General features: G+C 38.0%; 2 protein-coding genes across 4 annotated transcripts; one reads left to right on the forward strand and one right to left on the reverse strand.

Annotated features, from left to right (window-relative positions):
- Nucleotides 1-15,749, reverse strand: casp2 (caspase 2, apoptosis-related cysteine peptidase). Of its 3 annotated transcripts, XM_057833330.1 has the most exons (12): nt 15,602-15,749; nt 15,131-15,284; nt 11,831-11,980; nt 11,687-11,752; nt 10,704-10,773; nt 10,229-10,320; nt 7,044-7,226; nt 6,837-6,965; nt 6,666-6,756; nt 3,945-4,145; nt 3,111-3,247; nt 1-1,454 (listed from the first exon to the last, which is right to left on the reverse strand). In XM_057833330.1, exons 2-12 carry the CDS (start codon nt 15,278-15,280, stop codon nt 1,320-1,322), a joined length of 1,404 nt encoding a protein of 467 aa, XP_057689313.1. In that variant the 5' UTR covers nt 15,281-15,284; nt 15,602-15,749; the 3' UTR covers nt 1-1,319. The 3 variants fall into 3 exon arrangements, with proteins under 3 accessions (XP_057689313.1, XP_057689312.1, XP_057689310.1); XM_057833329.1 differs by having other exon boundaries at nt 3,111-3,220; nt 3,957-4,145; nt 11,687-11,980; XM_057833327.1 differs by having other exon boundaries at nt 3,111-3,220; nt 11,687-11,980.
- Nucleotides 15,519-27,560, forward strand: rap1gapl (RAP1 GTPase activating protein-like). The gene is made up of 19 exons (XM_057833326.1): nt 15,519-15,642; nt 16,777-17,133; nt 17,243-17,269; nt 17,382-17,508; nt 19,657-19,704; nt 19,794-19,991; nt 20,852-20,949; nt 21,361-21,439; nt 21,579-21,632; nt 21,708-21,791; nt 24,179-24,279; nt 24,361-24,490; nt 24,614-24,781; nt 26,486-26,557; nt 26,708-26,794; nt 26,893-27,045; nt 27,108-27,191; nt 27,299-27,318; nt 27,375-27,560. The coding sequence occupies exons 2-19, from the start codon at nt 17,063-17,065 to the stop codon at nt 27,436-27,438; spliced, it is 1,665 nt and encodes a 554-aa protein (XP_057689309.1). The 5' UTR covers nt 15,519-15,642; nt 16,777-17,062; the 3' UTR covers nt 27,439-27,560.
- Nucleotides 27,561-27,855: the final 295 nt, after the last annotated feature.

The raw sequence follows: 27,855 nt of genomic DNA on the forward strand, positions 1-27,855 counted from the left end.
ACTATAGCTTTATTATTACACGTAGTGGAACTCACACACCAAGTAGAACGAGTGCCGTTTAAAAAAAACAAAACATTTTTTAACAAACATCAGCTTGTTTATTGTTAGGAAGATTTGGCAGTCGTTGGTGATGACAGGAATAACAACCCCCCCCCCCTCCCACACAAGACTGGCAGCAAATCACCTCGACATCCTCTCTGTGCGGTCACCTCTTCACCATTCCTTTCCTATCATTAAAACAAATACTCAAGAGGGCTCAACAGATGAACGCACCCCTTTAAAAGCATCTCCTGTCACCAATCAATACTGCTTCAGTTCCAACATATACTATCTTCCTCCACAACACTGTAACCAAACACATGTTGCCCTTTTGGGTTTTCTAGGAAACATCAATAGCAGCAATGAGAAATGCTGTATGCTTGAATCGAGGGTGGGGATCAATAAACTTAAAATAATTATTATCATACTTCAACTTGCATATTTTCTTTCAAAACTTCCAGGAAGACTTGAGATGAACATTTGTCACTATACGTCATACAATGAAAAAAACGAAAAAGCAAACAGAGGGTTGAGTGGACGTGTCACTAAATTCGTAGCACCCCCCTCAGAGAAGCGCGTGATTAAGTGTCAGAGTGAGCGTAAAGATCAAAGTTCACACTGTAGGTGTAAGGCCCAACGAGTAGCACCACACATTCCCCTGACATTTACGTTTTAAAACTAAATATTTACAAAAACACAGAAACATCATCTTGCAATTCAAGGCATGTCAGAGGGATTAAACTGACTAAAAGTGACACTGTCATCAGAGTAGAGAACACATTTTGGAATGCTGAAGTGCTTCCTATTTTGGAGGGAAAAACTTGCTGCACTAACCTGACTGCTCAATGCCGCCCCCTGCCTCTTACTGCACTGCATCATGACAGCTTGACGGTACAGCTGAACAAACACATTAAAACGCAGGCATTATTTCACAAAATCCTGAACAATGAACTCCGTACAAAAAGAAACAAAAATAGATCTGTGTAAAAAATACATTTTACAATTATACTCATGCGAGGGATTAACACGCTCCACACACTGATGAATTGTACACCAGGATGTTGTACATGTCGATTAGCATAAGCTCCCCTTCGACTTCTGAGTGCGTATGGAGTTTTGCTGAGGCAGTATTAACATAGAAAATGTGAATGAATAAATGTTTGGATGCCAGCGTGTGTGTGTGTGTGTCAGCTTTGGAATGCTGGAGTGTGTGGCAGTAATACGCTTGGAATGAGGGAACGTGTGAACACACTGGTAGGAATGGTGAGTGTGGAAGTGCATTATGAGTGGGGCTGATATTTTGGGAAAAGGAAGAGATCTTTGCATAGCGAGCTGGTGAACTCGGACATCTCTTTGCAGCGATGGTAAGGTGTGCCAGGGGCGTAACCCTCACGCTCTTTGATCCGCCCGTTGATCTGCGGGAAGAAAAGTGGAGAACCGTGGATGGGAAGCATAGTAGGGCTGCCACAAATGATTTGGATAAATGACTAATCACCAATTATTTTTGCGATTAGTCAGCTAATCTGCTCACATACTGCCAGGGGTTATGCATTCGGTTCTGTATGTCTGTTTGTGTTCACGATAACACAAGAACGAATGAAGGGATTACTATCAAACTTGCAGGATGTTTGTAAGATGAAACAGAAGTGGTGATTACATTTTGGGGTCATGAGGTCGAGAGCCGGAAAACTAATTTTACAAAAACTTGATAACAGATTAGCCTATTGAACTCACATTTGGTAATAAAAGAATTTTTCATACTTAAAAGTGAGTGCCCACTATACTAAATGTGGCTTTCAATTGGCTACTTAAGTGGAAGTCTGCTCTTTTAAAGTGCTTCTCTAGATCATTGTAGTGCTGCAACGATTAATCGATTAAATTCGAGTATTCGATTAGAGAAAAAGATTTGAATTAAATTTTGCTACTTCGAGTATTCGTTTAATTTAAGTGGCATTGTAATAGTTTATTTTGAATGTGTTTGCATTTAGTTTTATTGATTTGAGTGGATTCACCGCCTTCTAGTCTGCCTCATTTCACATGGCTGAATCCAGGTGCTCCCTGTTAAGACTGCCATAAGCTACGTTTTTGTTTGAGATAATGTTTTTTTTCTGCATTCGTTATTTAGTTTATTGGTTTTTTTAAGCCTATTTTTTGTGGGAATATGTTTCTGTACCATTTGTTAAGAGCACTGTGAAAAATGCATTTTATAGCATTTAAACTCGCAGACTTTTGCTATGTAAGTTTGCGAATTGTTGTTTTGTTGTACATAGATCCTCATTTTTTTATACCGCTTGAGGCTTAGCTTAGGTAATTTAATTTTTCATGTTCCTTATCCGATTACTCGATTATTCGAACGGTTTATCGATTAATCGACTACGAAAATAATCGATAGCTGCAGCCCTAGTTCATTGTTACATACTCTTATTGTTTTGCAGTGCAAAAGTTGTTTACAAATATTTAATTTTGAGTGTTTCTAAAGATACTTATCTTTCACTCTTACTTTATTTTGTTATTTTTTGTTAATTTTTTTAATTAAAAAATACAGACTGAAATTAGGTTTATTTAATTTTTCTTTTTGGTAAACTATTTTTAGAATTGATCAATTTAAAAATGAGATTTTTCTTTTCTTTCGTTAAAAAAACACAAATGAAATGGAAATTTTGCTTTTTGCATTTTTGTTTAATTAGAAAAATAAACAAAAATGAAGAAAAGTGAATATTAAGCATTTACACAATTGCGGCACTGACACCAATAGACACCACACAAATGTAATAACATAAAATGCCATTTTTAACTCATTTACTGCAGCTGATGGTAAATAAAAGTTGATGTTTACTGTCGTCAATCGCAGTCAATGAGCCTTAAAAAAAGGATTTGGACAATTTTTAGGTCAACGATGTCTCAAAAGACTAATCGACAAAATAGTCAAATCATTAAAATTATCGTCAATTTGACAGTCGAATAATTGCGGCAGCACTGGTGTAGTCATGGTCTGTTTAGCAGAGTTTTGCCTGCGATAATTTGTAATCCTTGAAAACAGATCGCTCACCTAAGATGTAACGTGCACTCACCTGCACTAGGATATCTGCCACGTGTGTGTCTCTGGCATGGCGGCGGAAGGCCGAGTCGAGCTCCTGGATAAACCAGGATCCTCGCTTGGTGTTGCGCATGGCTGCCGTGCCTTTAAAAGCATCGCAAACAAGAGCAGCTTAATAACGCAGAAAAAACAAAAAAAACAATTAGACGATACTCAAGGACACCGCACCCACGACAAGGTCGCAAATAAACACAGTGTGACTGTTTGCACTTGTTTCTTTCTTTATTTTTTTTTGTTAGTGACGCGATCCAATTGTAAATAGAGAGAGATGTATCAAATATTGTCAAGAGAATCCTAGCGGAGATAAATAACAGTTTTCACGCTGTAATGTTGCGAAAGATGTTTACAGGAAGGTGTCAACACGAGTGAGATGAACAGGCCCAGAGGAACCTCTAAGGCCCGACAGTGCATTCCAGGATGCTGGTTGAGCTGCCCTAAGTTTGTATTTGCAACTAGATTTTACCGTAGGAAATAGGCTAATAGATTGTGACAATTTTTCTCTTTGGAATTTGATTCACAAGCGCGAAATGAAGGTTATGAATTCAACTCAATTAACTTAACATCAAAAAGCAGTTTGCCGTGTAGCGCCAGATTCGATACAAACTATTTCCCCTCAATATTTGTCTAATTTAACAGAATCAAACTTATGGCTGCATTGCATTTTTAATGAATGGTTCACTAAATGAATGATAACTAATTCAAGGAATGTGCCGCACGCCGTGAAGTTGCCATATGCTAGAAAGAAGAGCCCAGGGCTAAATTTAGTTCACTAATACCATAAAAGAATTTTAAAAAGGGATAAACTTACAAATTCTCTGACCTTTGAGAGAGGCAAAGCCACAGATCATGTCAGACCGCTGGGGCAGCTTAATCCTGGCCAGTTCTTGGCGTCCTCCCTGTCTGGCACCGGCGTCCCCGGGACCTTCTCGCCCAGCATCCCGCTGTTCACAGCTGGGTGAGCTGATCCTACCTGGCCCATCCACCTGCTCCACTCCGCAGTCCATCTCCACTGTAAGACAACAATATAACTATGTAACCATTAAGAATATTACCCTGTCAAAGAAACTAATTTCAATTTCTGACTTCAGAAGAAGTGGATGACCGCACAGAGTGGCATTTGGATAGCACACCTGTGGTTTTGGATTAAATCTGTTAAAAGGAAAGTAGTGGAATAATTGGAGTCGCTCCAAAGGGGTCTGTGGATTTTGTGCATGGTGTTATTAGCTTTGTAGCAGATATTAATTAGTGACATAATAAAACTAAAGGTTGAGGTCCACTAATTGCTCACCATGGTTTTTCGCTATTCGTCTTCCATTCAACCAGCTTAGAGACATTTTGACTCAAATGTCTGCTATCATTGCTGAACTATCGTGCCCTCAACCATACTTTGCTCAAAGTGTTGGTAAATATTTCTAACCCTAATACAATACAAACACCAATAATTCATCTTCTCCTAAAACTCGTCTGGATGGGGATTGATCCACTATGCTAGAAATAACAAACCTGCTCATGCAAGTTAATTCAACTAAGTTTATCAGGATTACAATATGAAATTGACAGAAATAGTTTATTCTCAAAACTAGAGGCGTGCGTAGTTTCCGATTCTTAGATTATTCGCGATTCGGCCGTGGAAGATTCGAGAACAATTCACAAACAACCAAATTCCGATTATTTAATTATACTAGGTAAAGCGGAACTAAAACATAGTCAGCGCGGTCTTCGGGACATAATGAGGAACGGACCGAGAGTAGATATCATGTTCAACTCATGCCGCTAGATAAAAAAACAATAATTCCTGACTGCGGCCAACAGCCGCTACAAACAACGCCAAGTTGCTAGTTGCTACAAAACATGCGGCCACATAACGCTACGGTAGATATCACATATACCGTATTGGCCCGAATATAAGACTGTGTTTTTTGCATTGAAATAAGACTGAAAAAGTGGGGGTCGTCTTATAATCACGGTCTAGACATTATACCTATTCACGACGCTAGATGGCGCCAGATATCATTGAAGCGATGTTCTGTCATGACAGATCTCCGCCACTCTCAAGTTTAAACAGTTTGCATTATTTTATTGCAATGTTTTTCCTTATTCAGATTTGTTTCAAGACTACAGTTACAGTTAGACTTCACTTTGATGGTTAATGCAGTTATTGCAATTTTGTTGTTTTATCACAATAGATTGGTTTATTATATTTCAAAAACCAGAAGCCATTCATTTACAAATGTGATTGCACTTTAGTTTACATATTTAAATGTTCAGATATTAAGATTTGAATCAGGCAAAATAACATGTTTTTTCTCTCAAATAGATTGTTATAATCATGTTTCAGATGTACTGTAATTATTTTCTGCATAAAAATTTGGTGTTCAAAAAGTCTTTTTTCAAACTTGAGTCTTGAAAACGAGGGGGTCGTCTTATAATCAGGGACGTCTTATATTCGGGCCAATACGGTATATAGAACTAGATGCGAAATGACAGACGACGGCGGCATTAGAACATGTATAGAGAACTAGATGTGAAATGACAGACTAGCTGGCGTTCGTAAACAGCCGCCATCTTAAAGCAGTAGACTTCTTTGAAAGGCTCTGTTGTAGCGAACGTAATTAACTATTTATCTTAAATACTCCTAAATCGGCAAAATCTTGACTTGAATCACTCTTTGAGTGATGAAACAGTTTTAAACTTTCACATGTCGAAAGTAGACAGAAGGGAAATTATGGAATAACGGGAGCAATTTTAACAACTTTAACGGTTGACTCACAACATTAAATTAATTGAATGTAGTTTAAAGCTGCTGATACAGAATGGGGACTTGAGTATTTTATTTACTGTTTTGAACTGTTAACTTGATACTGAAATTGTAGTTTGGTTTAGCCGGAGAGGGTTTTTGAGGAAACATAAAAAGTGGAAATCAGAAATACTTAGACTAAGTTACTCCTGAGAACGTAAGAATTTAAATTAAGACTACTTAAAATCTTAAGTCACTATCACTTATAAAAAGTTTTTTTTTTTTTAACAGTCTTAAAAACTTTTTTTCTTTCTTGAACCCTAAAACAAATTGGGTTGACTTGTAGATCATAATAAAAATAAGAAGAATTACTAAAGCGCAGTCAAATTCATTAAAAAACAAAAAAACAAAAAAAGAAAAACATCGGGTATAAATCAATCTAACATTATGATTAAAACAATAAAAGATTGATGTATGTCTTAAATAAAACAGAAAGCTGGTAAGTCGTTATGCATGGTTGGGGATCAGCAAGGAGCAGGAGTGTGTTTTAAGAAGTGATTTACACAAACAAATTTCAAATGTGTATGCATAGCCAGAAGCTGCAATGTTAACCCAAATGTCAGACTAAACTGATACAGAATATTAATGTAGGAAATCTCATTAATCAGGCTCAGCTTGTTGTATTTTGTTGTGATTATCAGGATCTTACATTTTTTGTCTGAATCCAGATGAAAATTCTGAATGTGAAACTATCACACTGGTGTATCAACAGTATGAATTTAATTTTCTTACCTCCTCTGCAGGCCTGCACAAAAAACATCTTTGGTTTGTTCTGTAGCAGGGGGCAGCGCACATTATCGAAAGCCTCAAACACTGACTCCAGCTGAATAGGGAAAAAGAAAGTGCGGATGTTAGATTAGATGTCAATGTAATGTTTTTGTGATGAACAAGATGGTCGCACACCTGCAGGAGTTGGCCATCTGTGCCGTACACGGCTCCATCCACGCCGTGTGAGAGCAGACAAACCACGCTGCTGTCCACATTCCTGTGTTCTGGACGCCTGCGGAAGGTGTCGATGCAACTTCTCATTTGCTGGAATGATGCAGAGAAGCCAGAAGTTCATTTGAGGCCGCGGTAAAGGAGAAGAGCAGCTGGGCAAGATGGCGTCACCTCGGCTGTCAGGTTCCTGTGGTCCGTCACCACGTAGTCTAGGTCTGTGAAAAGTTTCCTGAGCACCTTTTCATCTACCTCGCCTCCGTTCCTGATGTCGAGGTCAGGCGCGGCGTGTGGGTCAAACTTCACATTGCTGATGACCAGGGCAAAACCACGTGGGGAAGAAGTCATTGTATAGGACTGCAAAGCAGAGAAAAACCATTACTATGAGTTTCAAAATCTAAAATAAACATTCACATAATATATTACTAGAGATTATGAGTGGCTACTTTAATGCATTCCAATATGGTATCATGAAAATAACTGGCATTTGAATGGGGAATTGGTTCCCCCTTGTGCCGTCTGAAGAGATGACATGTCAAAGATGAACTTGAAAAAAGCCCTCCATGTCAATAAACCTCAACCACACAGGTGGGGATCAAATATCATAAACACCAAAAACATCATTAGCTGTGTTTCCACTACCGACAGTAATTCACATAATTCGCAAAACTGAAATTTTGCAAAGAAAAACTAATAGAATTTAACAAAAAAAAAAAAAAACTTCACCAAAAAAAAGTTTTTACACTTTCATGAATTGATTTTTCGGAGGTTTCGATATAAAAAGATATCACTAGAGCGCAATGGAAACACTTTTCTGATTTAATGCCAAAGGCCGTGACATATCCAGTCGGTCACTTAATCTCCACACGCAATAGGTTTTGTGAGTGTATCCTTCCTTAGGGAAATATTGCGGAATGAGACTTCACGTTTTTTATTAGGCTTTTTTGAAAAACAGCCTTAAATGGAAACTTGCTCAATTCGCAATTATAGTTTGCCGAAATGTTATACATACCGCTGTTATTATGCCAAAATGAATGACTAGAAGGCAACACTTTAGAAATTATTCATTTATTGTCCATTCTGATTATTGAACTATTTAATTCTTAACATAGCATGCTAATAAACCAAAACTAAACTATTGCATTAAGGTTCCCTTAAAGCAACACTTGGTAACTTTTCACTTGCGCTTGATTTTAGCCAAGCCGATGGACAAAAGCGGTAGTGTTTTGCCTAAAGCAGTGCTTCTCAATTATTTTCTGTTACGCCCCCCCCAAAGAGGACTTAAATGTTTCGCGGCCCCGCCCAAACTCTCTGCCGCCACTGTAAATAGTATCATTTGTCTATAATATGACTATTATAAGTACGCCTCTGCCTAACATTGTCCTTTTTTTTCTATTAAAGAAAAAAGTAACATAGATCAACTTATAATAAAGTAAACTTTATTAATATTGTTTTGTTGCCTGAATTTAAAAAAAAAAGTCACATCCAAACTAAAAATACACTCAAGGTACATTTTTGACCATTGGTTACTGAAAAAATGTAATAAAATCAGTAAACAATAACTAATTCAAATTGATTAGAAACATTAACTCAGGAGGACAATTGCCAAAAAAAATGACTGAAAAAACAAAACTGAATAGAAGACGGAAAAAAATAGTGTCTTTGGACGGAAGGACAGTTTTTATTTTCGCTGCTCACAGTATCACCTCCTTAGTCCTTTGCAGTGTTGTGGGACTATTTTGCACTGAGCATGCTAACAGTGCTCACCGGTTTACTGATATAACACTGACAAAGCGGGACGACTGTTGGCAATATTCGGCACGTTTTCGCTGAAAAACAATCAAGCGGCTTATCAATGAGATTGAGGTCTAATGTCTTTAAGTGGCGTCATACTTGATTTGGTTTCCGGCTGTCCGCTATAATCATTTTTAGACACAGTAAACAGTGGTCTTTCCTCATCTCCCACTGTATTAAAAGTCAAAGCCAAAAGGCAAACGGCCCGAAAAAAGCGCATTCTCTGCGGCCAAGGAAGATCCGTAGGTGAGGGGGGTCGTCGTGACGATCCCAAGCCTAAAATGGCACTTCTCGGGCGGACACCTGAGAACCGGAGAAGACTGTGGATCGCTGCGTGAGTCCGGCCGGAAAACGGCGCACAGCTCTTCATATCTCTTGTCTGTCCTCTTACTTACTACGTAGTTCAAAAATACTGCGTGCACTCTGAAAATGAGCGCGCCACTGCCACCCACTGAGTGGATGTGCAAGTACACTTTATTCTAGTACGATTAAAAAAAAAAAAAAAAAAAAAAAAAAAAAGCATGTTCCCCGAGGTCACATGCGCCACCCCTGGCATCGCTCTGTGCCCCCCTAGGGGGGCGCGCCCCACTATTTGAGAAGTACTGGCCTAAAGGAAGACTGCGTTGCCCATGAGGACTGGCGCTGCGTTTCCCATGAGGACCAGCGCACACCCGCACGGTGTCGTAAAATCATCAATCAATCAAAAATCAATCTCCCGGTCGCCTGCAGATGGATTAAACATAATTTCAGTTTCCAGCGGCTGTGTGAAGGATTAATAGTAATAAGGTAATGAATCCAGTTGTGGCTAAACGATAGCATAAGACGGTTAGCAAATGTGTGGCTTAGTGTGGCTAAGAAGTCAGCACATTTGTAGTTTTTTTTTTTTTTTTTTGTGTGGTAGGATTCCTTCCACCCTCCTCAAAGTGAATTAGTGCCGTTAAAAGCGATACAGATACTCTCATGATATAAAACGAGGTGTCATTCAACAAGTTCAATTCATTCAACACAATTTGAAATGTCAAAATTGTTATTTGATCATTTGCGTCCTATGGTATACTGGGAATGGGATCTAATAAGCTTCAGGTTCTCCCGTCAGCCCTTTTTCTTTTTGGGTTTAATTGAATGTAAACATAAATGAATGCTGTACGTTTGGATTGTTGCCTGTCCACGCCTGAAAAGGAAATAAATTTTAAAAAATAAAATTTAAAAAAAAAAGTTGTTTGTTGACATATCACAAATGTTATGAAAATATTTTATTACGGTTGAAAAGTTACCTAGTGTTGCTTTAAGTTTTTCCTTTCATATAACAATGTCTGCATTCTTATCTAGGATTGCCAATGGATACAATATACCTGTCTTTCATCATTTAGTTATAGCTTCAATGCCACTTTATTTACAGATTGAGAGAAAACACATGCTTGTACGGTCTTAAAGTAGAAAACAAAGTCCATTTTGACGAAAGTTAACAAATATGCTTCCATGCACTATAAATAGCTTTTTCCTCATTAAGCAACTTGTCTCTAATATTTACTGCATAATGATACTTCATTTGTCTAAGTTATTACCTTTAGGCATTGAGAGAGGTAGAGGTCATGTGTGCAAGGAAGAATGGGAGAGGCGATTGGACTGTCTGCATCCAGGCTGTACTCCATAGACTCTGAAAATAAACAAAAACTTCAAACTGTCACACAAACCAAAAGTTATTCTTTCCCTCTTGTCACAACATCACTTAAGAAGAAAAGAATTGTAAAACAGGTATGTCTAATGTGCACGGTGAGCAGATTACGTCAAACCCGCAGTTGATGACAAACTGTACTACAAGTCTGTGCATGAGTCACTCACAAGGTGTGGTGGGTGCACTCTCCTCGGTAATTTGATATAAAAACAATCAACTCACTGAGAAAAATACCCCGTGAATTCCAAGTATATTTGATTACCCATCTCCTGAGTCTGGACAATGGATGGACTCCTTTTTATCATACTGCATATCCATGGAAACAGACAAATACTGACACAAGTGACACTTAGGCGATATCTCACCATGTGTCCTTGCTCGTTTGGCTGCAATTTCTTCTTCCGTGGAAAGTGGTCGAGAGGAGTCATTATACATCTGCAATATAGATACAGTAATTTCATGTAAAAGGATACAAGTCAAGGCATACATATTCCTTTTTCAATATGTGATGTCATTTCAGTTTGTTTTATTCAGGTCTACTGGCTAGGTAGACCCAATTATCGTAGAGTATAACGTTTTATTAAACATGATTTCATGATTGTGTACATCAGAAGTGTCGAACACATCTTTGTCGGAGGCCACATCATAGTTAGTCTCCTTCGAAGGGCCATTGTGTCAGCCAACTAGGGCTGCCGCGATTATCGTAATCACCTAATCAGCCACTAACCAATAAGCAAATGAGTAGTATCTTATTTCTATGTCTTTTTATACAAAAAATGAGAAGGAAAAAACAGTAAATAGCTTTTGTATACTAGTATATTAAAAAATCTGAAAGAAATTAACATTCTTTTTTTCATTTTTAAAATAGTTATTTATTAAATATTAAAAAGGGTGGCGTAAATATCGTATTTTATATTAATTTGATTAAAATTTCATTTAAGTGAAAAACATCAGTTCGATGCACATGATTTACTTATGCGGGCCACACAAAATAACATGGCGGACCAGATCTGGACCCCGGGCCTTGAATTTGACACCAGTAGTGTAAATGCTAAATGTGTTAGTGAAAAATGATCGGTCATCTGCGCCATTTTTAGTGCTTTGCTTTCATCTTGTTGAATTTTGATGGAAAGAATAGAAAATAAACATGTTTTTACTATATTCAGTTTTGAGTGATGCCTTCAAAGACCACGCTGTCTTTTTTTATTTAACCACAACAGTAGGGTATAAATATACCATCAAAACAGTACAAAAGACTATTCGGTACTCTGTGCATGTACAGTATATCTAAGGTGCAGGCTACTTAATCATTCATAGGAGTAGCAATTGTGAAGGTGAGGTGGCTCACTTCTCTCCTCCTCTCTGATGTCTGCATTATCTGCCGAGCTGTCCGTCCTTCAGACTCCTCCTCAAGCTGAAAATTATGTCCATAAAAGGCGTAACAATTAGCGCGTGAGTGTGTGACTGATTGCCTTATTAAACGCTCACTCACTTGAGTGTCCTGCGACTGTGAGAGCAGCTCGCACAGGTGCCGCTGCTCGGTTTCTCTCAGTGCTGAGCAGAAGCTGCTGAAGGCTCGAGGACCTCGCTTGGGAAGGAGAAACAGCAGACGCCAGCTTCGCTTATGGGACGTTTGCTCAGCCTAAGAAATTTGGCCACCAGAAATGTGGCAAATGAAAAAAGGGACTAACAAAAGATGGGATTTTGTCAAACAAGCACATCTGTTACCACCTGCTACAGTCTTTAGTAGCAAGGCAAAGGGTTCAGAGAGTGTACAATTCGTGACATCATAGTGTTTAGTTTGCATATTATGTGACGTGTGATTAAACTTCAATGATACGACGTGGTTATAGTTCAGAACGCAGATGAAAGGGAAGGAGCCAAATTAATTTTATGTGAATTTAGAGTTATCTAAAGCGTTGTTAATAGCTTGCAAAGCTGCTCAAACATTGGTCACTTACATGTAGTGCTGAGACGATTAATCGATTGACTCTACTAATTTGATTGGAAAAAAAGATTCTAATTAAATTTTGCTGTTTCGAGTATTCGTTTCATCAAAGTAGCGTTGCAATGGTTTGTTTTGAAAGTGTTTGCATTTAGTTTTTCTTAATTTGGGTGGAGACACTGCCATCTGGTGGCAACAGCAAATATGACATAACTCATTTTACATGGCTGAATCCAGCTGCTCTCTGTTAGAACCAACATAAGCTAAGTTTTTGTTTGAGCTAATGTTTTTTTAATGCATTCCTAATTTATAGTTATATTTAGCCGTTTTTTGTGGAAATATGTGTTTGAACCATTTTTAAGAGCATTGTTTAAAAAAATAAAAACCATTAGCTTTTAAGCTAGTGGACTTTTGCTATGCAAGTTAACCAATTGTACTTAGATCCTCATTTATTTATTTATTTATTATTATTTTTTATATACCGTTTGAGGCTCAGCTCAGGTATTTTAGTTTTTTATGTTCCTTATACGAATACTCGAATATTCGAACTAGTTCATCGCTTCATCGACTAAAATAATCGATAGCTGCAGCCCTACTTACATGTTACTAGTAACAACCCTTTGAAAATGACATTTTTTGGCAGTAACCCTGTGATGCAAGGCCACATAAACACATTCAAAGCTCCAAATGAATTAATTTTGTTCGTTTTATTCATTCATTTTATTATTATTTTCATCACAATTGCTCACTTTGGGCTAACACATTTACAAAGAATATACCTGGTCGTTCCTTGTACCCTGCGATTGGCTGGCAACCGATTCAGGGTGTACCCCGTCTACTGCCCATAGTTGGCTGGGATAGGCTCCAGCAACCCCCCGATCCTTGTGAGGATAAGCGGGTTGAAAGATGAATGAATATCTGATGATGTAAAGTCCCTTTCAGGATAATCCCTTTATATATTCTCCATTTGCAAGGAATTTTGTTCTTTTGGGTACAGGAAGTAGTCATTACTGTCTCACACATGGTGAAAAGCAAAGCAAAAATCTTTTGAAATGAGTCATGATTTCATTAGTGATGGCAAAGACTGAAAAATTAAGTATTTTTCTAGCAATAGAAAATACTGGGATATGGAGATTTAGTGAAAAGGTAAACATGGGCAATATCACATACTCTATATATCATATAGATTTGTGATCCCCAACAACCGGGCCGGTGACCAGTACCGGTCCGTTGCGCATTTGCTACCAGGCCGCAGACAAAAAAATGAATAATTTGTTAACGACCGCAATCTGGCAAGTGACTCTTGAGACAGCAATACTAATGTGAGTATAGATGTGTGTACGTCGCCCTCTAGTGGTTGGGGTGTTTGCAGCCCAGCGTCAGTCAATGTAAACAGTGAAGTTAGCTGCTGCCTGATGTGTACTGCGGGCGGCGACATCTTTGGACAACTTTTTACGGGGAAAAAGCCACCTGCTAAACCAGAAGAGGAGCCTACAAACAAGTCCATTCAGCATAATATGTGGCTATAAGCTAGCAAACAAGGCAACAAAAGCGAATGCACCGAGAGCAATCATACCTCGTGGCGAACAGTGTGTCTAAAGCCAAGAAACCTTTCACGATTGGAGATAACTCATTATGCTTGCAGTCAAGGATATTTGCCGTCAAGTTTTAAGAGACGCCAATGTTAAAAATGGTTGATTTAGCGTATGGAGAGTTACATTTTCTCTGCACTTAATGTTCGTTTTTAGCTCTGTTGTTTTATTTTGTATTTAATGTAATTTGTAAAAACACAAATTTCACTATTCTGATGCGTAATCGTGGAGAAAAACAATGTGTACGTGCATGGGTATTACATATGTCACATAAAAAACCACATTATTTTATCAATTTTCCAAGGGCTAAGAAAGTCACCATTCGCATGTACATGTAAATACAGGGTGACCCAAAAAAACGTTAGCACGCCAATAAAAAAAAACCAAGAATGATGGAAGAAAAATATTTATTCAGAGTAAGCGAAACCTTAAAACATACCATTACAAAAAAAACTTTCTGTTGTGGAAATGAGCAAGTGGCAGCACTGCAAGACCTTGTGCAAGTAAATACTCTGCAATTTTAATAATCGTTGTGAATTCAGGATGAAATTCAAAGTATCTCAGTTGAGATGTTGCAGCAGTCAATGAGGAATCTCAACATTTGATTTTAAGAATGCATTCGTTCAGGAGGACACCATTCAAAGGACTTTTTTAAAAAATGAAAATTCCATAACAATTTCTTAAATAGCATGTTTTAAGCCGGTTTCAATTATTATGAATAAAATATTTCTCTACATCACTCTTGGTTTTATTGGATTGTTAAAAGTTCCCGTTTTGGGGGATTTCCTGTACTTTGAGCAACCACCATTCACATGAAGGTCATTTATACTTGTTGTCTGTCCCTTTAAAGAACAATACACTTCATACAGCACAAAGTTTAACCAAATTTGTGGTGAGGAAAAAAATGCCTCCAATGTCAAACAACACTTGTGGTGTCACCTTGTGATACACCTAAAGCATTAACTCCCCAGGTGATCATTTGTGATGCTATACCAGAATATGACCAGTGATTACAAAAAAGAAAAGCGGATTTAAACTTACTGTGGACATCAAAGGGGCGTCTTAGCTGCTGAGTACAATGTGAGCAACACAATTACATTATGTAGCAAATATTGTACAGGTTATCTGTCGACCAATTTTGCACGTGAATTGGAACTCACTAGCTTACAATATTGCAGCAGTAGAGTACATTGTGAAAAGTTTTATTGAGTGCAGCATTAATTTTTCGGTCCACGCTAAATGAAAACAAACATACCAGAATGCCTTCAGCCATGCTGTCCGTGAGGATGTTGTCCTCCAGCAGAAATTGCACCAGTAACTCATCCACCACCAGCTGCTTAACCAAAGCAGCAGATCGCTTCCGCAGAGTTCGTCTGTCCCTCTCCAGCATGCCACACTCCAACATTATGCTATAACAAACGCATTGTCATGTACAGTATTAGTTGGAGAAGGGGGTGACAAAGAAAGACTCTCTTTCGATGAACCATGCTTTCGGTTAAAACTTGCAATATCACAACTTACAACGAAATACCTTGAATATGCTCGGTATTACAAAACACATACAGAAAAAAATAACAAGCGACAGCCGTTGAAAATTATGATTTATAGAAGTAAACAATAACAATTAGCAGCAGATGCGTTTAGGAAGAAACCGACACACGTTGAGAGCTGATGGCTAAGCTAAGCTAGTGAACTCCAGGACCAAAGCAAGCCAAGTTTCTCCTACCTTCAGCGGTTCTTCCGGTGATGCACCGAAGCAGCAAATTTGTAAGGGGGTTGCGGAAATTCGTCGTCGTTTATCTGTATTTTAACGGATGTAAACGACCACCTCAGCTCGACCGTCCAACTTCCGAGATACTACAAGGGTGCAATTTGATGGGTGGGTGGAGCTAAAAATGATTTGGACCAATGACAGAACGTGAATCTAGAATGACACAATTGACTGCCAATCAAACTTTTGTTGTTTTCCTGACGTCTCCTGAAATTTGATATAATGGCGGGATATTGAAGAAACAAACAGCTAATTTTCAATCAAAGTATTTCACATTAAATACGTCGTTCCTGTTGAAGTTATAGTTAATAATATCAATCATTGGCTAGCAAACCTTTCAGTTAACTACATGTGTTATATAACGTGAATGAGAACAGGTTTATCCTGTGGTTAAAAGTTGTAGTGGGCCTTTACTAACTTACATTAAATACTTTTTCCGATATATTGGTTTTCCTATTTGTTTAGTATTTGAATGTGTGAAACAGACATTTCCCGTTCCATCCGTAAAAATGTCTATTTAATTGTTTATGTCGCAATTTAAAATTAGTATTAGACACATGAACCTCATTTGACCGCCATGTTGCAGGAAAACCATGAGCTTGAAACAGAAAGCCTTGTAGACCAACTTGTGTTAATTTTTGTGTGACTTTCTTCTACTTCCCCCTATTTAACCCAAATAGTTATTTCAGATACTTCCAACTTTCCTAAGATGTGCTAATGTGAGAGCTAAAAGTGGACAAACTTCAGTTGTAGTACCAACAAAAACAAGCAACCTATTTCTACACAGTTCAAACATCTCTCACCGCCTGATTATGTGTGAAAATAAGCGTAAAACTGAATTCATATGGTATATGCAAACATTCAATTTGCCTCGTAATGAAACGTGCGGCAGTTAGCAAGCGTGTGACGTTGTGCTACATTGTACTTTATTGTAGGTGTGCTCAATATTGTAATTTCTTTCCACTGTCTGCTTACTGCACCTCTGCTCTTAGGCTTCACCCTCCCCTGCTGTCTATCTCCTCACCCTCACTGTGTGCTGTCAATAATTGATGGTCTTTAGTGACTCTCAAAGGGTAACAGGTCCGGCTGAATATGTCTCATGTGTCATTTCTTTATTTATTCACAAGTAGGTCTTGAAGCTCAGAGAAACCGGCAAGTGTTTAGCCCTTTTTGGCGTGTATCCAGTTGTATGTGCTGTGGTGTTGTTGCTTGCACCTGCATGTGACTGTGCACGAGGGGTTTATCCTGCATGAGTGACAGCAGCGCCAAAGGAGAGGAAAGGAAGCTTTAAATGAGTGGGAGGCAGGGGGTCATGGAGGAGGAGTGACAGAATTATTGAGTGAATTAATTCAGCCTTTGCCAGCCCTGATTGACTGTATACCGCAAACTTGCAAGTACAGTACAAACAGTCTCGCCATGGAGGAAGAAAAGGGAGAAGACACGTTCTTTCCAAGAAGGAGAAGTTTTACTTTCGGTGCGTATGGAAGGTGAGTCAACAGACAGTTTCAAAATTGTGTTTGACTGACAAATTAACACTCTTTCCAACTGCGTTCAATACTTTAACTGTGTAAACTATTCTTACTTTCTTGTTTACAGTGTGGACATATCCGGGGATGAGACAGGGTGAGGCTTTATTCCTTCATTTATTGAAGCACTTTTGACCTGACTTTACGACAAAAAGACTTTGAAGAGCTGAATGTTCAATTTGCTTGCGTAAATGCACCTGTTGCTGCAGAACGGAACCTGCGGACAACAACACAATGGACATCTTGGACTGCCTTGTCAATGACACCAAACCAGGCCTGTCTGCCAGCATCAGCCAGAAAGACACAGAGCTGTTTGAAATAATTGAAAAATTGCAGGTAAGTTACTGTGAATTTGAGTACATGTTGAAGCAAAGGTGTCAACAGTCGCTTTCAGACTGTAGGAGCCTGAGTACTTAGTTCCTATAACTATAGGATTCTCCTGTAGTTATAGGAACTATCCTTCGCCAGGCAGTCGTGTTCACGCATGGGTACTGCGCCCAATACGGACTGCTGTGACGTTGTAGTCTGCGCCAGTGACGCATTATTTACTCGCCACACCCACCTATGTCAAAATAAAACTGCGACAACTAAGCTGAACAGAAAACAAACAAATGTCGAGGACACAGCAGCAATTCTTGCATGTTTGAAGGAAATAGTTTGTCATTATATCTGCCAACTGGGCTTTCCACCAATTAATTGATTTATCGACAACTAATGAATTAGCATATGAATTGAAAACTATTTCAATAGTTGAATCAATTAGGCTACGTTCATACTAGAGGTCTTAATGCACGAATCCAATTTTTTCGTGTTTTTCCGACTCGAGTGAGGCATTAACTTGACGGTCTGAACGTGACAAGTCGCATAGAACTGGACCATTTCTTTCAAATCCGATCTGGGTCACATTCGTATGTGGTTAAAATCCGATCTGGGCCACATTTTTCCAGACTGTCGCGGCGGTCTGTACTGTCCAGTCTCTCAAATCGGAATTCATGCAGCAATTACGTCATCAAAAAGCGAGAGAGACGCCACGGTAGCGGTGCAGCTCTGCGTTATTAGCGCCTAGCTTGCCTTGAACACGGCTTTTTAGGGAGGGTCGGACTTGACAACAGTCATAAAAAAAAATAAAAATTGTTTGAGGATAAGCCTGAGAATGATCGGTTTTCTGTCTGCTCCATATAAGCAATATTTCAACATTGCTTACACAGCCGATAGTCGGGGCAACCTGCGCGTATGTGTGTGTGACATGCACCGACAGTGCGTGCATGCTATCGATCCATATACTTTGAATATAAGCCTAAACTGGGATTATTTATGTCTGTTATTTGTGTCCTCTTTTTAAAAAGCAAAATATGATATCCCTGGAATGACGGATGACAGCCAGCATGTGTGCTCATTTGTTTTGATGCTTCTGCGCATGCGGGTCGTCTTGCTCAGCGCTTGTCGGACTCCGAATTAGTGCGCATGCGTAATACTTGAATGGTCTCAATGCAAAAAGGCAGTCTGAATGGGCCCCCCCCAAAAAGAACAGATATGACAAAAAAATCGGATTCGTGCATTAAGACTTGTAGTAGGAACGTAGCCTTTGAGGCAACATTGACCTAAAAGTTCTCCAAATTCTCTTTTTTGTGCCTCGTAACCCTTTATAGGGCCCTCATTTAACTAATTGGCTGCCACTGACGGTGCTAGACGTCAAATACATTTTGATTTTATTGTAACAAGAAACCATGGACTTCATAATATATTGACGGGGCGCGGGGCCGATTAATAGGGGGCCTATCTCCGTCAAAGCTGAACGAGTGGAAACACAGACAAAGAGCTTTTTACATTGAAAATTGTTGTGAATACATGCTTAAATCCCTGAATTCTTTATAGATATGGACGTAAAACAGTCTCGATTCTTGGTTAAAAGCAAAACAAAAACAAAAAAAAACGGCGGTTAACATTTATTTTACGTACCGTAAATATGCCTGAATGTGCTGCTAGTCTTCAAGCCACTTTGGCGCTGCCTTATCACCACAAAGAGCTTTTTACGTTGAAAATTCTTGTGAATAAATGCGTAAATCCCTGAATTCTTTATACTTATGGACGTAAAGCGGCCTCGATTCTTTGTTAAAAGAGCAAAAAAACGGGCAGTTAGCATTTATTTTATGTAAATATGTTGAATGTGCTGCTAGTCTTTAAGCCACTGTGGCGGCAGCCTTACAACAAAGAGCTTTTTACTTTGAAAATTCTTGTGACTAAATGCTTAAATCCCTGAATTTTATATAGATATGGACGTAAAACAGTCTCAATTCTTGGTCAAAAGCAAATCTGTCCCGTCAATATAATTATGAAGTCTATGAAGAAACATAAGATCCACAAGATTTAATTTCTCGGTCCATACAAGATAATGTGGCAGGCCGGATCTTGCCGCCAGGCCTTCGGTCCGACACCTTCTAGTTAAAGGCTGTTTTTGTGATCAATGTCTCTAATGTTCATCAGGGCAGCAGACTTGATGAGCAACGATGTGAATTCCCCCTGCCTCTTAAGGTTGGTTAAAAAACAAACAAAAAAAACAAGTTTCTACTGCTGTGTTTCCATAATCAAGTAACACAGGCCCTCATAACCGTCTATTTTAGTCTCAGTTTTTGACCATAGGTGGAGAGCTGCCAATCATCCTCCCTTCAAAGCTAGGGCGCTACTGGATAGATCCTCCTTTGCATAGGCTTGCAGACATCAGTCCCACCTCCTCCCATTACAGCTTTAGAGCAGACAGCAACGAACTCATGGAAAGGGATGGCGAAGCCAAAATCTACCATGACTTCTTTCGCTCACGGGTCAGTTTGCTTCCTATTCCAGAACGATCATTCAAAGTAACTGTTTATTTTTGTTCGTTTTATGAAAGTAAAATGATGTTCTCAAGTCCATTATAATGTTTCATTCAATACATTTCATGGGTGACAACAATAAAAGGAGTATATATATTTTTTTCTGCCCTTAACTAAGGAGTATCAGACTCATTTTTGTCGCGGGCCACATCATTGTTAGGATTTCCTTAAGAGGGCCATCTTATCTTAGCTTAACTTATCGTTTCTTAGTACTGTAGTCCCTTATTTATTTAATATTACTTCTTAATTTTAGACTTTTAAAATTAAAACAAAAGAAAAACAACTGTTAAAAATCTTTTTTTAAACAGATATTTTAAATAAAGACAAATTTAAATATGTATTTCTATTACTACACCAGACCATCTTCTTTCCGCAAATCCTCTTGGGCCTTTATAGCAAATATATATATTATATTTTACATTTGTATTTGCGGTTTTAAGTAACTAGTCAAATTTGAATTGGGATAAATACTGTATATAGAAAAAAATGGATAGATAGATAGATGGAAGCAATTTCATTTTTCAATTATTATTATTATTTTTGTTGTATTTTATTCATTGCTATGTTTTTACATCTTTTACAGAGTTCAACCAACAGCAATGTCTCAGGCAGCTGTTCTGTGAATTCCTAGTTTATATACAAGATGAACTTATTTGTGGTTTTATGCAACCAGTCAAATTTGAATTGGGATAAATACTGTAAATAGAAAAAATGGATTGATAGATGGAAGCAATTTCATTTCATTTCCTTTTTTCTGTTTTTAAAAAAAGAAAATAATCTGAGGTTTGTCATGTTTCCCTACCTGCCAGTATCACCATTCATTCACAGCAGTGGATCCAACATTAGGCCCATTAGTTCTATCTGTGTGTTTGGAGGAAGAAGATAATAGGATGCGAGTCATACTAAGGTAAATGATAATATTTTACATCTGAGAGATTTTAATTCACCAAATAGTCCACCCAGGAATCTTCAGCAAAAATGTATTGATTCCACAGAGAACAATCCACCTGTTTTATAAAAATTCTGACGACTGGAAAAACATGTAACCAGTAAATCAGGCAATTAAATGCAGTTTTTTTCCCTGTGTGTGATGGATGCTATTTATTCTAGTTGCCGTGATGTAAAATACAGGTAAAATTTAATGTTCGGCACCTCGCTCTGTATTTCGCGGTCTGTTTTGTTTTCCGAGCACATCGAAATCTGCGGTAAATTCCACAATCACAGTGCAGTATTGCAGACTCCTGGGGATACTTACCAATAGAAGCACTAAATGTGAGCCTATGTTATTTTTCCAGACTTGTTATGTCTTGTTTCACAGAATGAAAGAGTACACACGACATGGCGTTTTCTCTCTGTCGCTTTTTTCCGGCATTCCGTCTGCTGTAGAACTAGCAAAGGTAATAGTGCAAACACGGTTGAAAAGGAAAAATACATCGGCCCCTTTAAATGTTATTCTGGCCTCATGTTCGGATAGATTGAGCTGGTGCAGAACTTGGCTTCAGGCAAGTGAAAAATAATAACCTTATTTTTTTCTAGATGCTGTGTGACAGAGTGACTGTGTCAAAATTTGAAGCAGTCACCTACCTCAAGGTAATTCTTAATGACCAGAAAGACATAACTTAATTTTGATTCCACTGTTACTGTATATCTTCTATCATTTTTAAGGCCCCGGGACTAATAAGTGCATTTGATGAACATAGAATGTCTTCCAATTTCAAGTTTGGCGTATTATACCAAAAGGAGAATCAGGTAGGAGCAAAAATGTTGTTTATTTTTTCCCTGCAAGTTTTCCAAACATAAGAACTAGGCAGTTCTGGTGTCTATTGTTGGTGAGTATCTGTACCATATTTTCTGGACTATACAGTATATATTCAGGTGCGACGTTTATGTTTTTTCACACTGACAGCCACGGAAGGCTTTAAAGAGAAAGACAACACATTTATCATGTGTTTGAACATTATTTTTTTCTATTTTCAGAAGTCTAAGAAATTTGCCATTTCCATAAAAAGCAACCATTTATACTAGGGGTTGGTATTGATTTGGAGTGACAGTTTAGTAAACAAGTTGCTATGTTGTGTTGTTTAAGCTATAGTAATCTGAATATCTGTTGTACATTACATGAACAGACACACTTAGCATGTACTCCATTATATTTTTTTTACTATAATGTATAGTTTTCATCTTGGTCTCTGATAACATGAAATTCCCAACCAAGAATGTCTTACTACAGTGAGGAAAATAAGTATTTGAACACCCTTCGATTTTGCAAGTTCTGCCACTTGGAAATAATGGGCGGGTTTGAAATTTTCATGGTAGGAATGTGAGAGAAAATCAATGTCAATATTTGGTACAATAGCCTTTGATTACAATTACAGAGGTCAAACGTTTCCTGTAACTTTTCACCAGATTTGCACAGACTGCAGTTGGGATTTTGCACCACTGCTCCACACAGATCTTCTCTTGATCAATCTGTTATCTGGGCTGTCACTGAGAAACACGGAGTTTGAGCTTCCTCCAAAAACTTTCTATTGGGTTTGGGTTTGAAGCCCCTCCAGAACCTTGATATGCTTTTTACGAAGACACTCCTTGGTAATTCTGGCTGTCTGCTTCAGGCCATTGTCATATTGGAAGACCCAGTCATGACCCATTTTCAATGCTCTAACTGAGGGAAGGAGGGTATTCCCCAAAATCTTACAATACATGGTCCTGGTCATCTTCTCCGTCATACAGTGCAGTCGTCCAGTCCCATGTGCAGAACCCCCCCCCCCCCCCCCCCCCCCCCCAAAGCACATGCTACCACCCCCATGCAGCAATATAATGCAAACAAATTGTTTAAAAAACTCATACACTGTGATTTCTGGATTTTTTTTCTTTAGATTGTCTCTTACAGTGGACAAGCATCTACCATGAAAATTTCAAACCCGCCCATCATTTCTAAGGGGGAGAACTTGCAAAATCGTAGAGTGTTCAAATAAAAATGTTCCTCACTGTATATCGGCTAGTCCGATTTAATTAAATTATTTTCCTCTTCATTGTGCATTTATTGGCTCGTGTGACTTGTACAGTCCCTGACAAAAGTCTTGTCGCTTATCCATTTTGTAGAAACAATTTCTAATAACCTGACTTTTAATTATTCAATTGGTTTCAGAAATGGCTCATATGAAAGCTAAGACCCTCCCAAAAGATGTCGAATGTACAAAAATATGTTTCACTGAAAAAACATTTATCATTTAATGAACATATAAGTGTACAATTTTGGCAAGACAAAAGTTTTGTCGCCTACAGAAAGTAGCGGGAAAATTGAACAAAAAATGTTCTTCAAATACAAAAATATGTTACATACTGTAACATAAGCGAATTTAGTGGTGCTTAGCTGCCTCTTACATTCCTAACCATAAAAAGGGACAAATTCTGCAGCAGGATGGTGCTCCATCGCATACTTCAATCTCTACCTCAAAGTTCCTCAAGGCAAAGATGATCAAGATCCTCCAGGACTGGCCAGCCAAGTCACCAGACATGAACATCATTGAGCATGTCTTGGGTCGGATGAAATGGGAAGCATGGAAGACGAAACCCAAGAATTTTGATGAACTCTGGGAGGCATGCAAGACTGCTTTCTTTGACGTTCCTGATGAGTTCATCAATAAATTGTATGAATCCTTGCAGAGACCCATGAAAGTTATACAAATTATTAAATTTGGATCTCACAGCACCATGTAACATGTAACATATTTTTGTATTTAAGGTACAAGTTTTGTTCAATTTTCACACTACTTTCTGTAAGCGACAAAACTTTTGTCTTGCCAAAATTTGACCTTTATGTCTTCATTTAATGATAAATCATTTTCAGTGAAGCAAATATATTTTTGTACATTCAACATCATTTGGGAGGGTCTTAGCTTTCATATGAGCCATTTCTGAAACCAATTGAATAATTTAAAGTCAGATTATTAGCAATTGTTTCTACAAAATGGATAAGCGACAAGACTTTTGTCAGGGACTACTCCGGTGCAACATATAGTCTGAAAAATACAGTATATCAGAATCAGGGGTGTATTTAGTATGTGGTGACTCGAGGAAAACCAATGGGACCTTCCATATCCTTGTACTGCAAAAATCCTGAAATCTTTTCCCAGTTTACTGAGGAGGACATACTCGGTAACGACGAGGAAAGTGCTGAGTTTACTGAGTTTCTCTCTATCTTGGGAGACACGGTTCAACTTCATGGCTTCACTGGGTAATCTAATATCCTTTCTTTGGTTAGATTGGTTAGAGGTAACTCACAGTGCAACATCTCATTTGATTTCCCTTTTCTTAGGTTCAGAGGAGGTCTTGATGTGTGTCACGGCCAGACAGGAAGTGAGGCCATCTTCACTTCCTTTCACGGCAGAGAAGTCATGTTCCATGTAGCGACTAAATTGCCATTCACAGAGGGTGATCCCCAGCAGGTTAGCTACTACTCTCCACCACAGTGCTGTTAAGAGTATTGTTTCAGTCAAATAGTGGGAAATAGTAAAGTAATAAGTATTATTTTTTTAAACACTGCAAAATGTTTCCTTCTTTTTCCATAGCTGCAAAGAAAGAGACACATTGGTAATGATATTGTGGCGCTGGTTTACCAGGAGGGTTCAACTCCTTTCCTTGCTGATGTCATTAAGTCACACTTCCTGCACTGCTTTATTGTGGTCCGGAGGGTTCAGAGTGGGAAGACCGACGATACTGGCCAAACTGCATATCAGGTGGGTGTAAAGCAGAGCCAAATATAGCCAGTGCAAAATTCATTTAATACACATGCTCATTACAATCTATACACAAGAATTATTTGTTAAAAGCTACGGTATGTTTAATTGGGCAATTATTTTATTCAATGCATGTAATGAGGGATATAACATGAAAGAAAACCAATTAAAACCTTAAAAAAAACCATGAAATAAAATCAAAATTTAGATGAAGCTTGGTTATGTCTAGAAACATTCTTTTTAACAACGACAATTTGTTTTTGATGTCCCAAGTACAGTAAAATTATAAATGCTTGAGAGATTCTGAGATTATAAAATTTTGACGATATGATAACCTCAAGCCAAAATATCACTGTTTCACGGTAACATGGTATTGCAATTACAGCTCTAAAATGTGTAACTTTGAGATATCTGGGTTAGAAAACAAAACAAAACTTTTTTTTCCATTGAACAGAATTTTTATTTTTCAAAACATATTAGCAAATTGGAGCATAAGTATAATGTTAAATTAAAACAGATTAAAAAAATAAAAAAAATAACTGAAATATTCAAAATAAAAAGATCAGTCATTTAGGTGAGCCTAAACACACAGCCACATCTCAACATTATTACCATCAAATAAAAAAATAATTAAATAACTTTCCATAAAAAGCACGTGTGTATGACTCGTATCATTTTTACATAATACACACACTCTCTTTCTCAACAGAGAGTTGCCAGAGAGAAAAAAAAAACATTTTACCACCGCTAGACACACTAAACACACTGGGGTTAACTCTCATTGCTGGTGGGAAACGTTCATGACGGTGTTTACTAACCTTTAATTTTGTATAAATGCAAAATCATATTGGAGGTATCACCTCCTTTGCAAACATGTCTTACATGTCGGTTGGCCCTCCTCCTCTAAGCCGCGGCCATCTGCAACTTTTCTGTAGCAGAAGTATTCCCTTACCAGTGATTTTGTTTTCTTCGATGGGGGAAAAAGTTCAGGACTTTCACCTCCTCTAGCCATCCTGTAGCACAGCTGACTCACTGACACCGCACAACAACCGGTGAGGGAGGTTTGAGCCTTGCAGCTGCAAGCGAGGGATTTCTCCTTGCATTTTTGGGACATAAAAAGTAGCTAATACCTTATGGACGGTATGACGTAAAATTTGTGTGATTTTGAAACTGTGACGTTTTCATACCATGGTATACCCTGAAACCGGTAATCGACACATTTGTACTTTAAGTACACTTCTGTTGTATTTATTAACTACTAGGTTCCATACATTTGCCTCTAAAACATTTGATTTAATAAAGTGCCATTCTAACTATTTATCGGCCAAGTGACTATTTTTAGTAATAATCTTACGTTAATAATAATAATAAAAAATTCTTCATTCGCACATCCTAGTACAAATGGATTGAATGTCTAGCACCATCAATGACAGCCGATGAGTTAAATGAGTGCTTTTTGAAGTGCATTAAAAAAAAAAAAAAAATTTTTAAAGAAAAACTTCAAAAAACAAATAACTTTTATGAGCACTTAATATGACATTGCTCCTTGTGCTGGTACTTGTGGTGCTACTGTATGCATTTTTGAGGTGGTACTTAGTGTGAAAAGCGTGAGAACTGCTGATGCATTTGGTTTTAAACTGTATATTAGATTAAGAAATTGTCGTGGCCAGTAAACGTATTTATCGTACTTCCTCCTTTTCACAGATATCTGTAACAGCCAGAGAGGATGTTCCTCTATTTGGTCCCATCCTTCCAGATCCTCCAATCTTTACAGATGTGAGACCCTATTAAAAAAAACCTTTATTAAAACCTAATTCTTAATTTTTACTGTATTTTGAGAGCATGCCAATTATACTCTCCTTTATAGAATAATCACTGTGGTAATGAACTGTTAACAAGTCAAGCATATCTCTGCTTTGTCCTAAGCACTCCCTACTGAGAGAATTCCTCCTGACCAAACTCATCAATGCAGAGATTTCCTGCTATAAAGCTGAGCAGTTCAGCAGGCTGGAGGTATATGCTTATCACGCCTCTTGATTGGAAATATTGTTAATTTGGTTACCTCACATTTTCTATTCTTTCCTTTAAAAAAAAAAAAAATCGATATAAAGCTGCGCACTCGTTCATCACTTCTGGAGAGTCTGCTGGCAGAACTCTCCACCCGTTCGCACTGCATGCTGGGAGATTCGTTATCCTCTCTCCCCACTGCTGAGAGTGTCAGAGGGGCATCTGAAAGCAGCGGGGGATTCATAGAGAACTTTAAGGTCAGCTTGAAATTTTTTTCATTCCGTTCGATTTCACATGCAATCATATTTTGTTTTCGTAGAGGGCCATCAGAGTGCGGAGTCATTCCTTCGAGACCCTCGGAGTGCCGAGGAAGATCAGTGGCATTTCAGTACAGAAACCAAAGGTAAAATGCGATGTAAAAAACAAGTATTGATCTTTGACTAACAAATGAAAGAATGCAATCATGAAGTAATGCTTATTAAGATGATGTGTTTGAATCTTCTTTTACAGGCAGACAAGGATTCAGAGAGGTAAGACGCGTACTTTGATTTAAAATAATAACATGAATGAATGTTCATTATTACAGTGAAAGCATGGCACCAGATCCAGCAAGTCCTCAAGAGGAGGCAAAGAAGAACTCATCATTATAGCCTTTATGTTGACCTCATTATGTGTGGATGACTTTTGTAAATAGTCATGGTAGCGTTGCTGCTGATGTGATTATTATACTGCAAAGCAGTAATATGTGTGATATGAGATATTTCAAGTCATTATTTCAGTGACATGTATGCTAAATAAAAGGCCTGAAAATGTTGGTGTCATTGTGTGTAATTTTACGCAAGAAAATCAAGCGATTAAGATAATTAAGCAATAAAGATTGCTTTACTTGATTTAAAAAAAAAAAAAGAATTTCGGTGGCATTGTCACCATCTCATAATAATTCAATAAGATTTAATAACTAGTACTTTTTTTTTTTTTTTTTTTTTTTTTAATAAAACACTTGTACGAAAAAAATAAATTTTTCAGGAATTATTTTGTATTTATGTGAGATTAGATTATGGTTGATA

The sequence above is a fragment of the Corythoichthys intestinalis genome, chromosome 4, assembly GCF_030265065.1.
Source record: "Corythoichthys intestinalis isolate RoL2023-P3 chromosome 4, ASM3026506v1, whole genome shotgun sequence".
NCBI lineage: Eukaryota > Metazoa > Chordata > Actinopteri > Syngnathiformes > Syngnathidae > Corythoichthys > Corythoichthys intestinalis.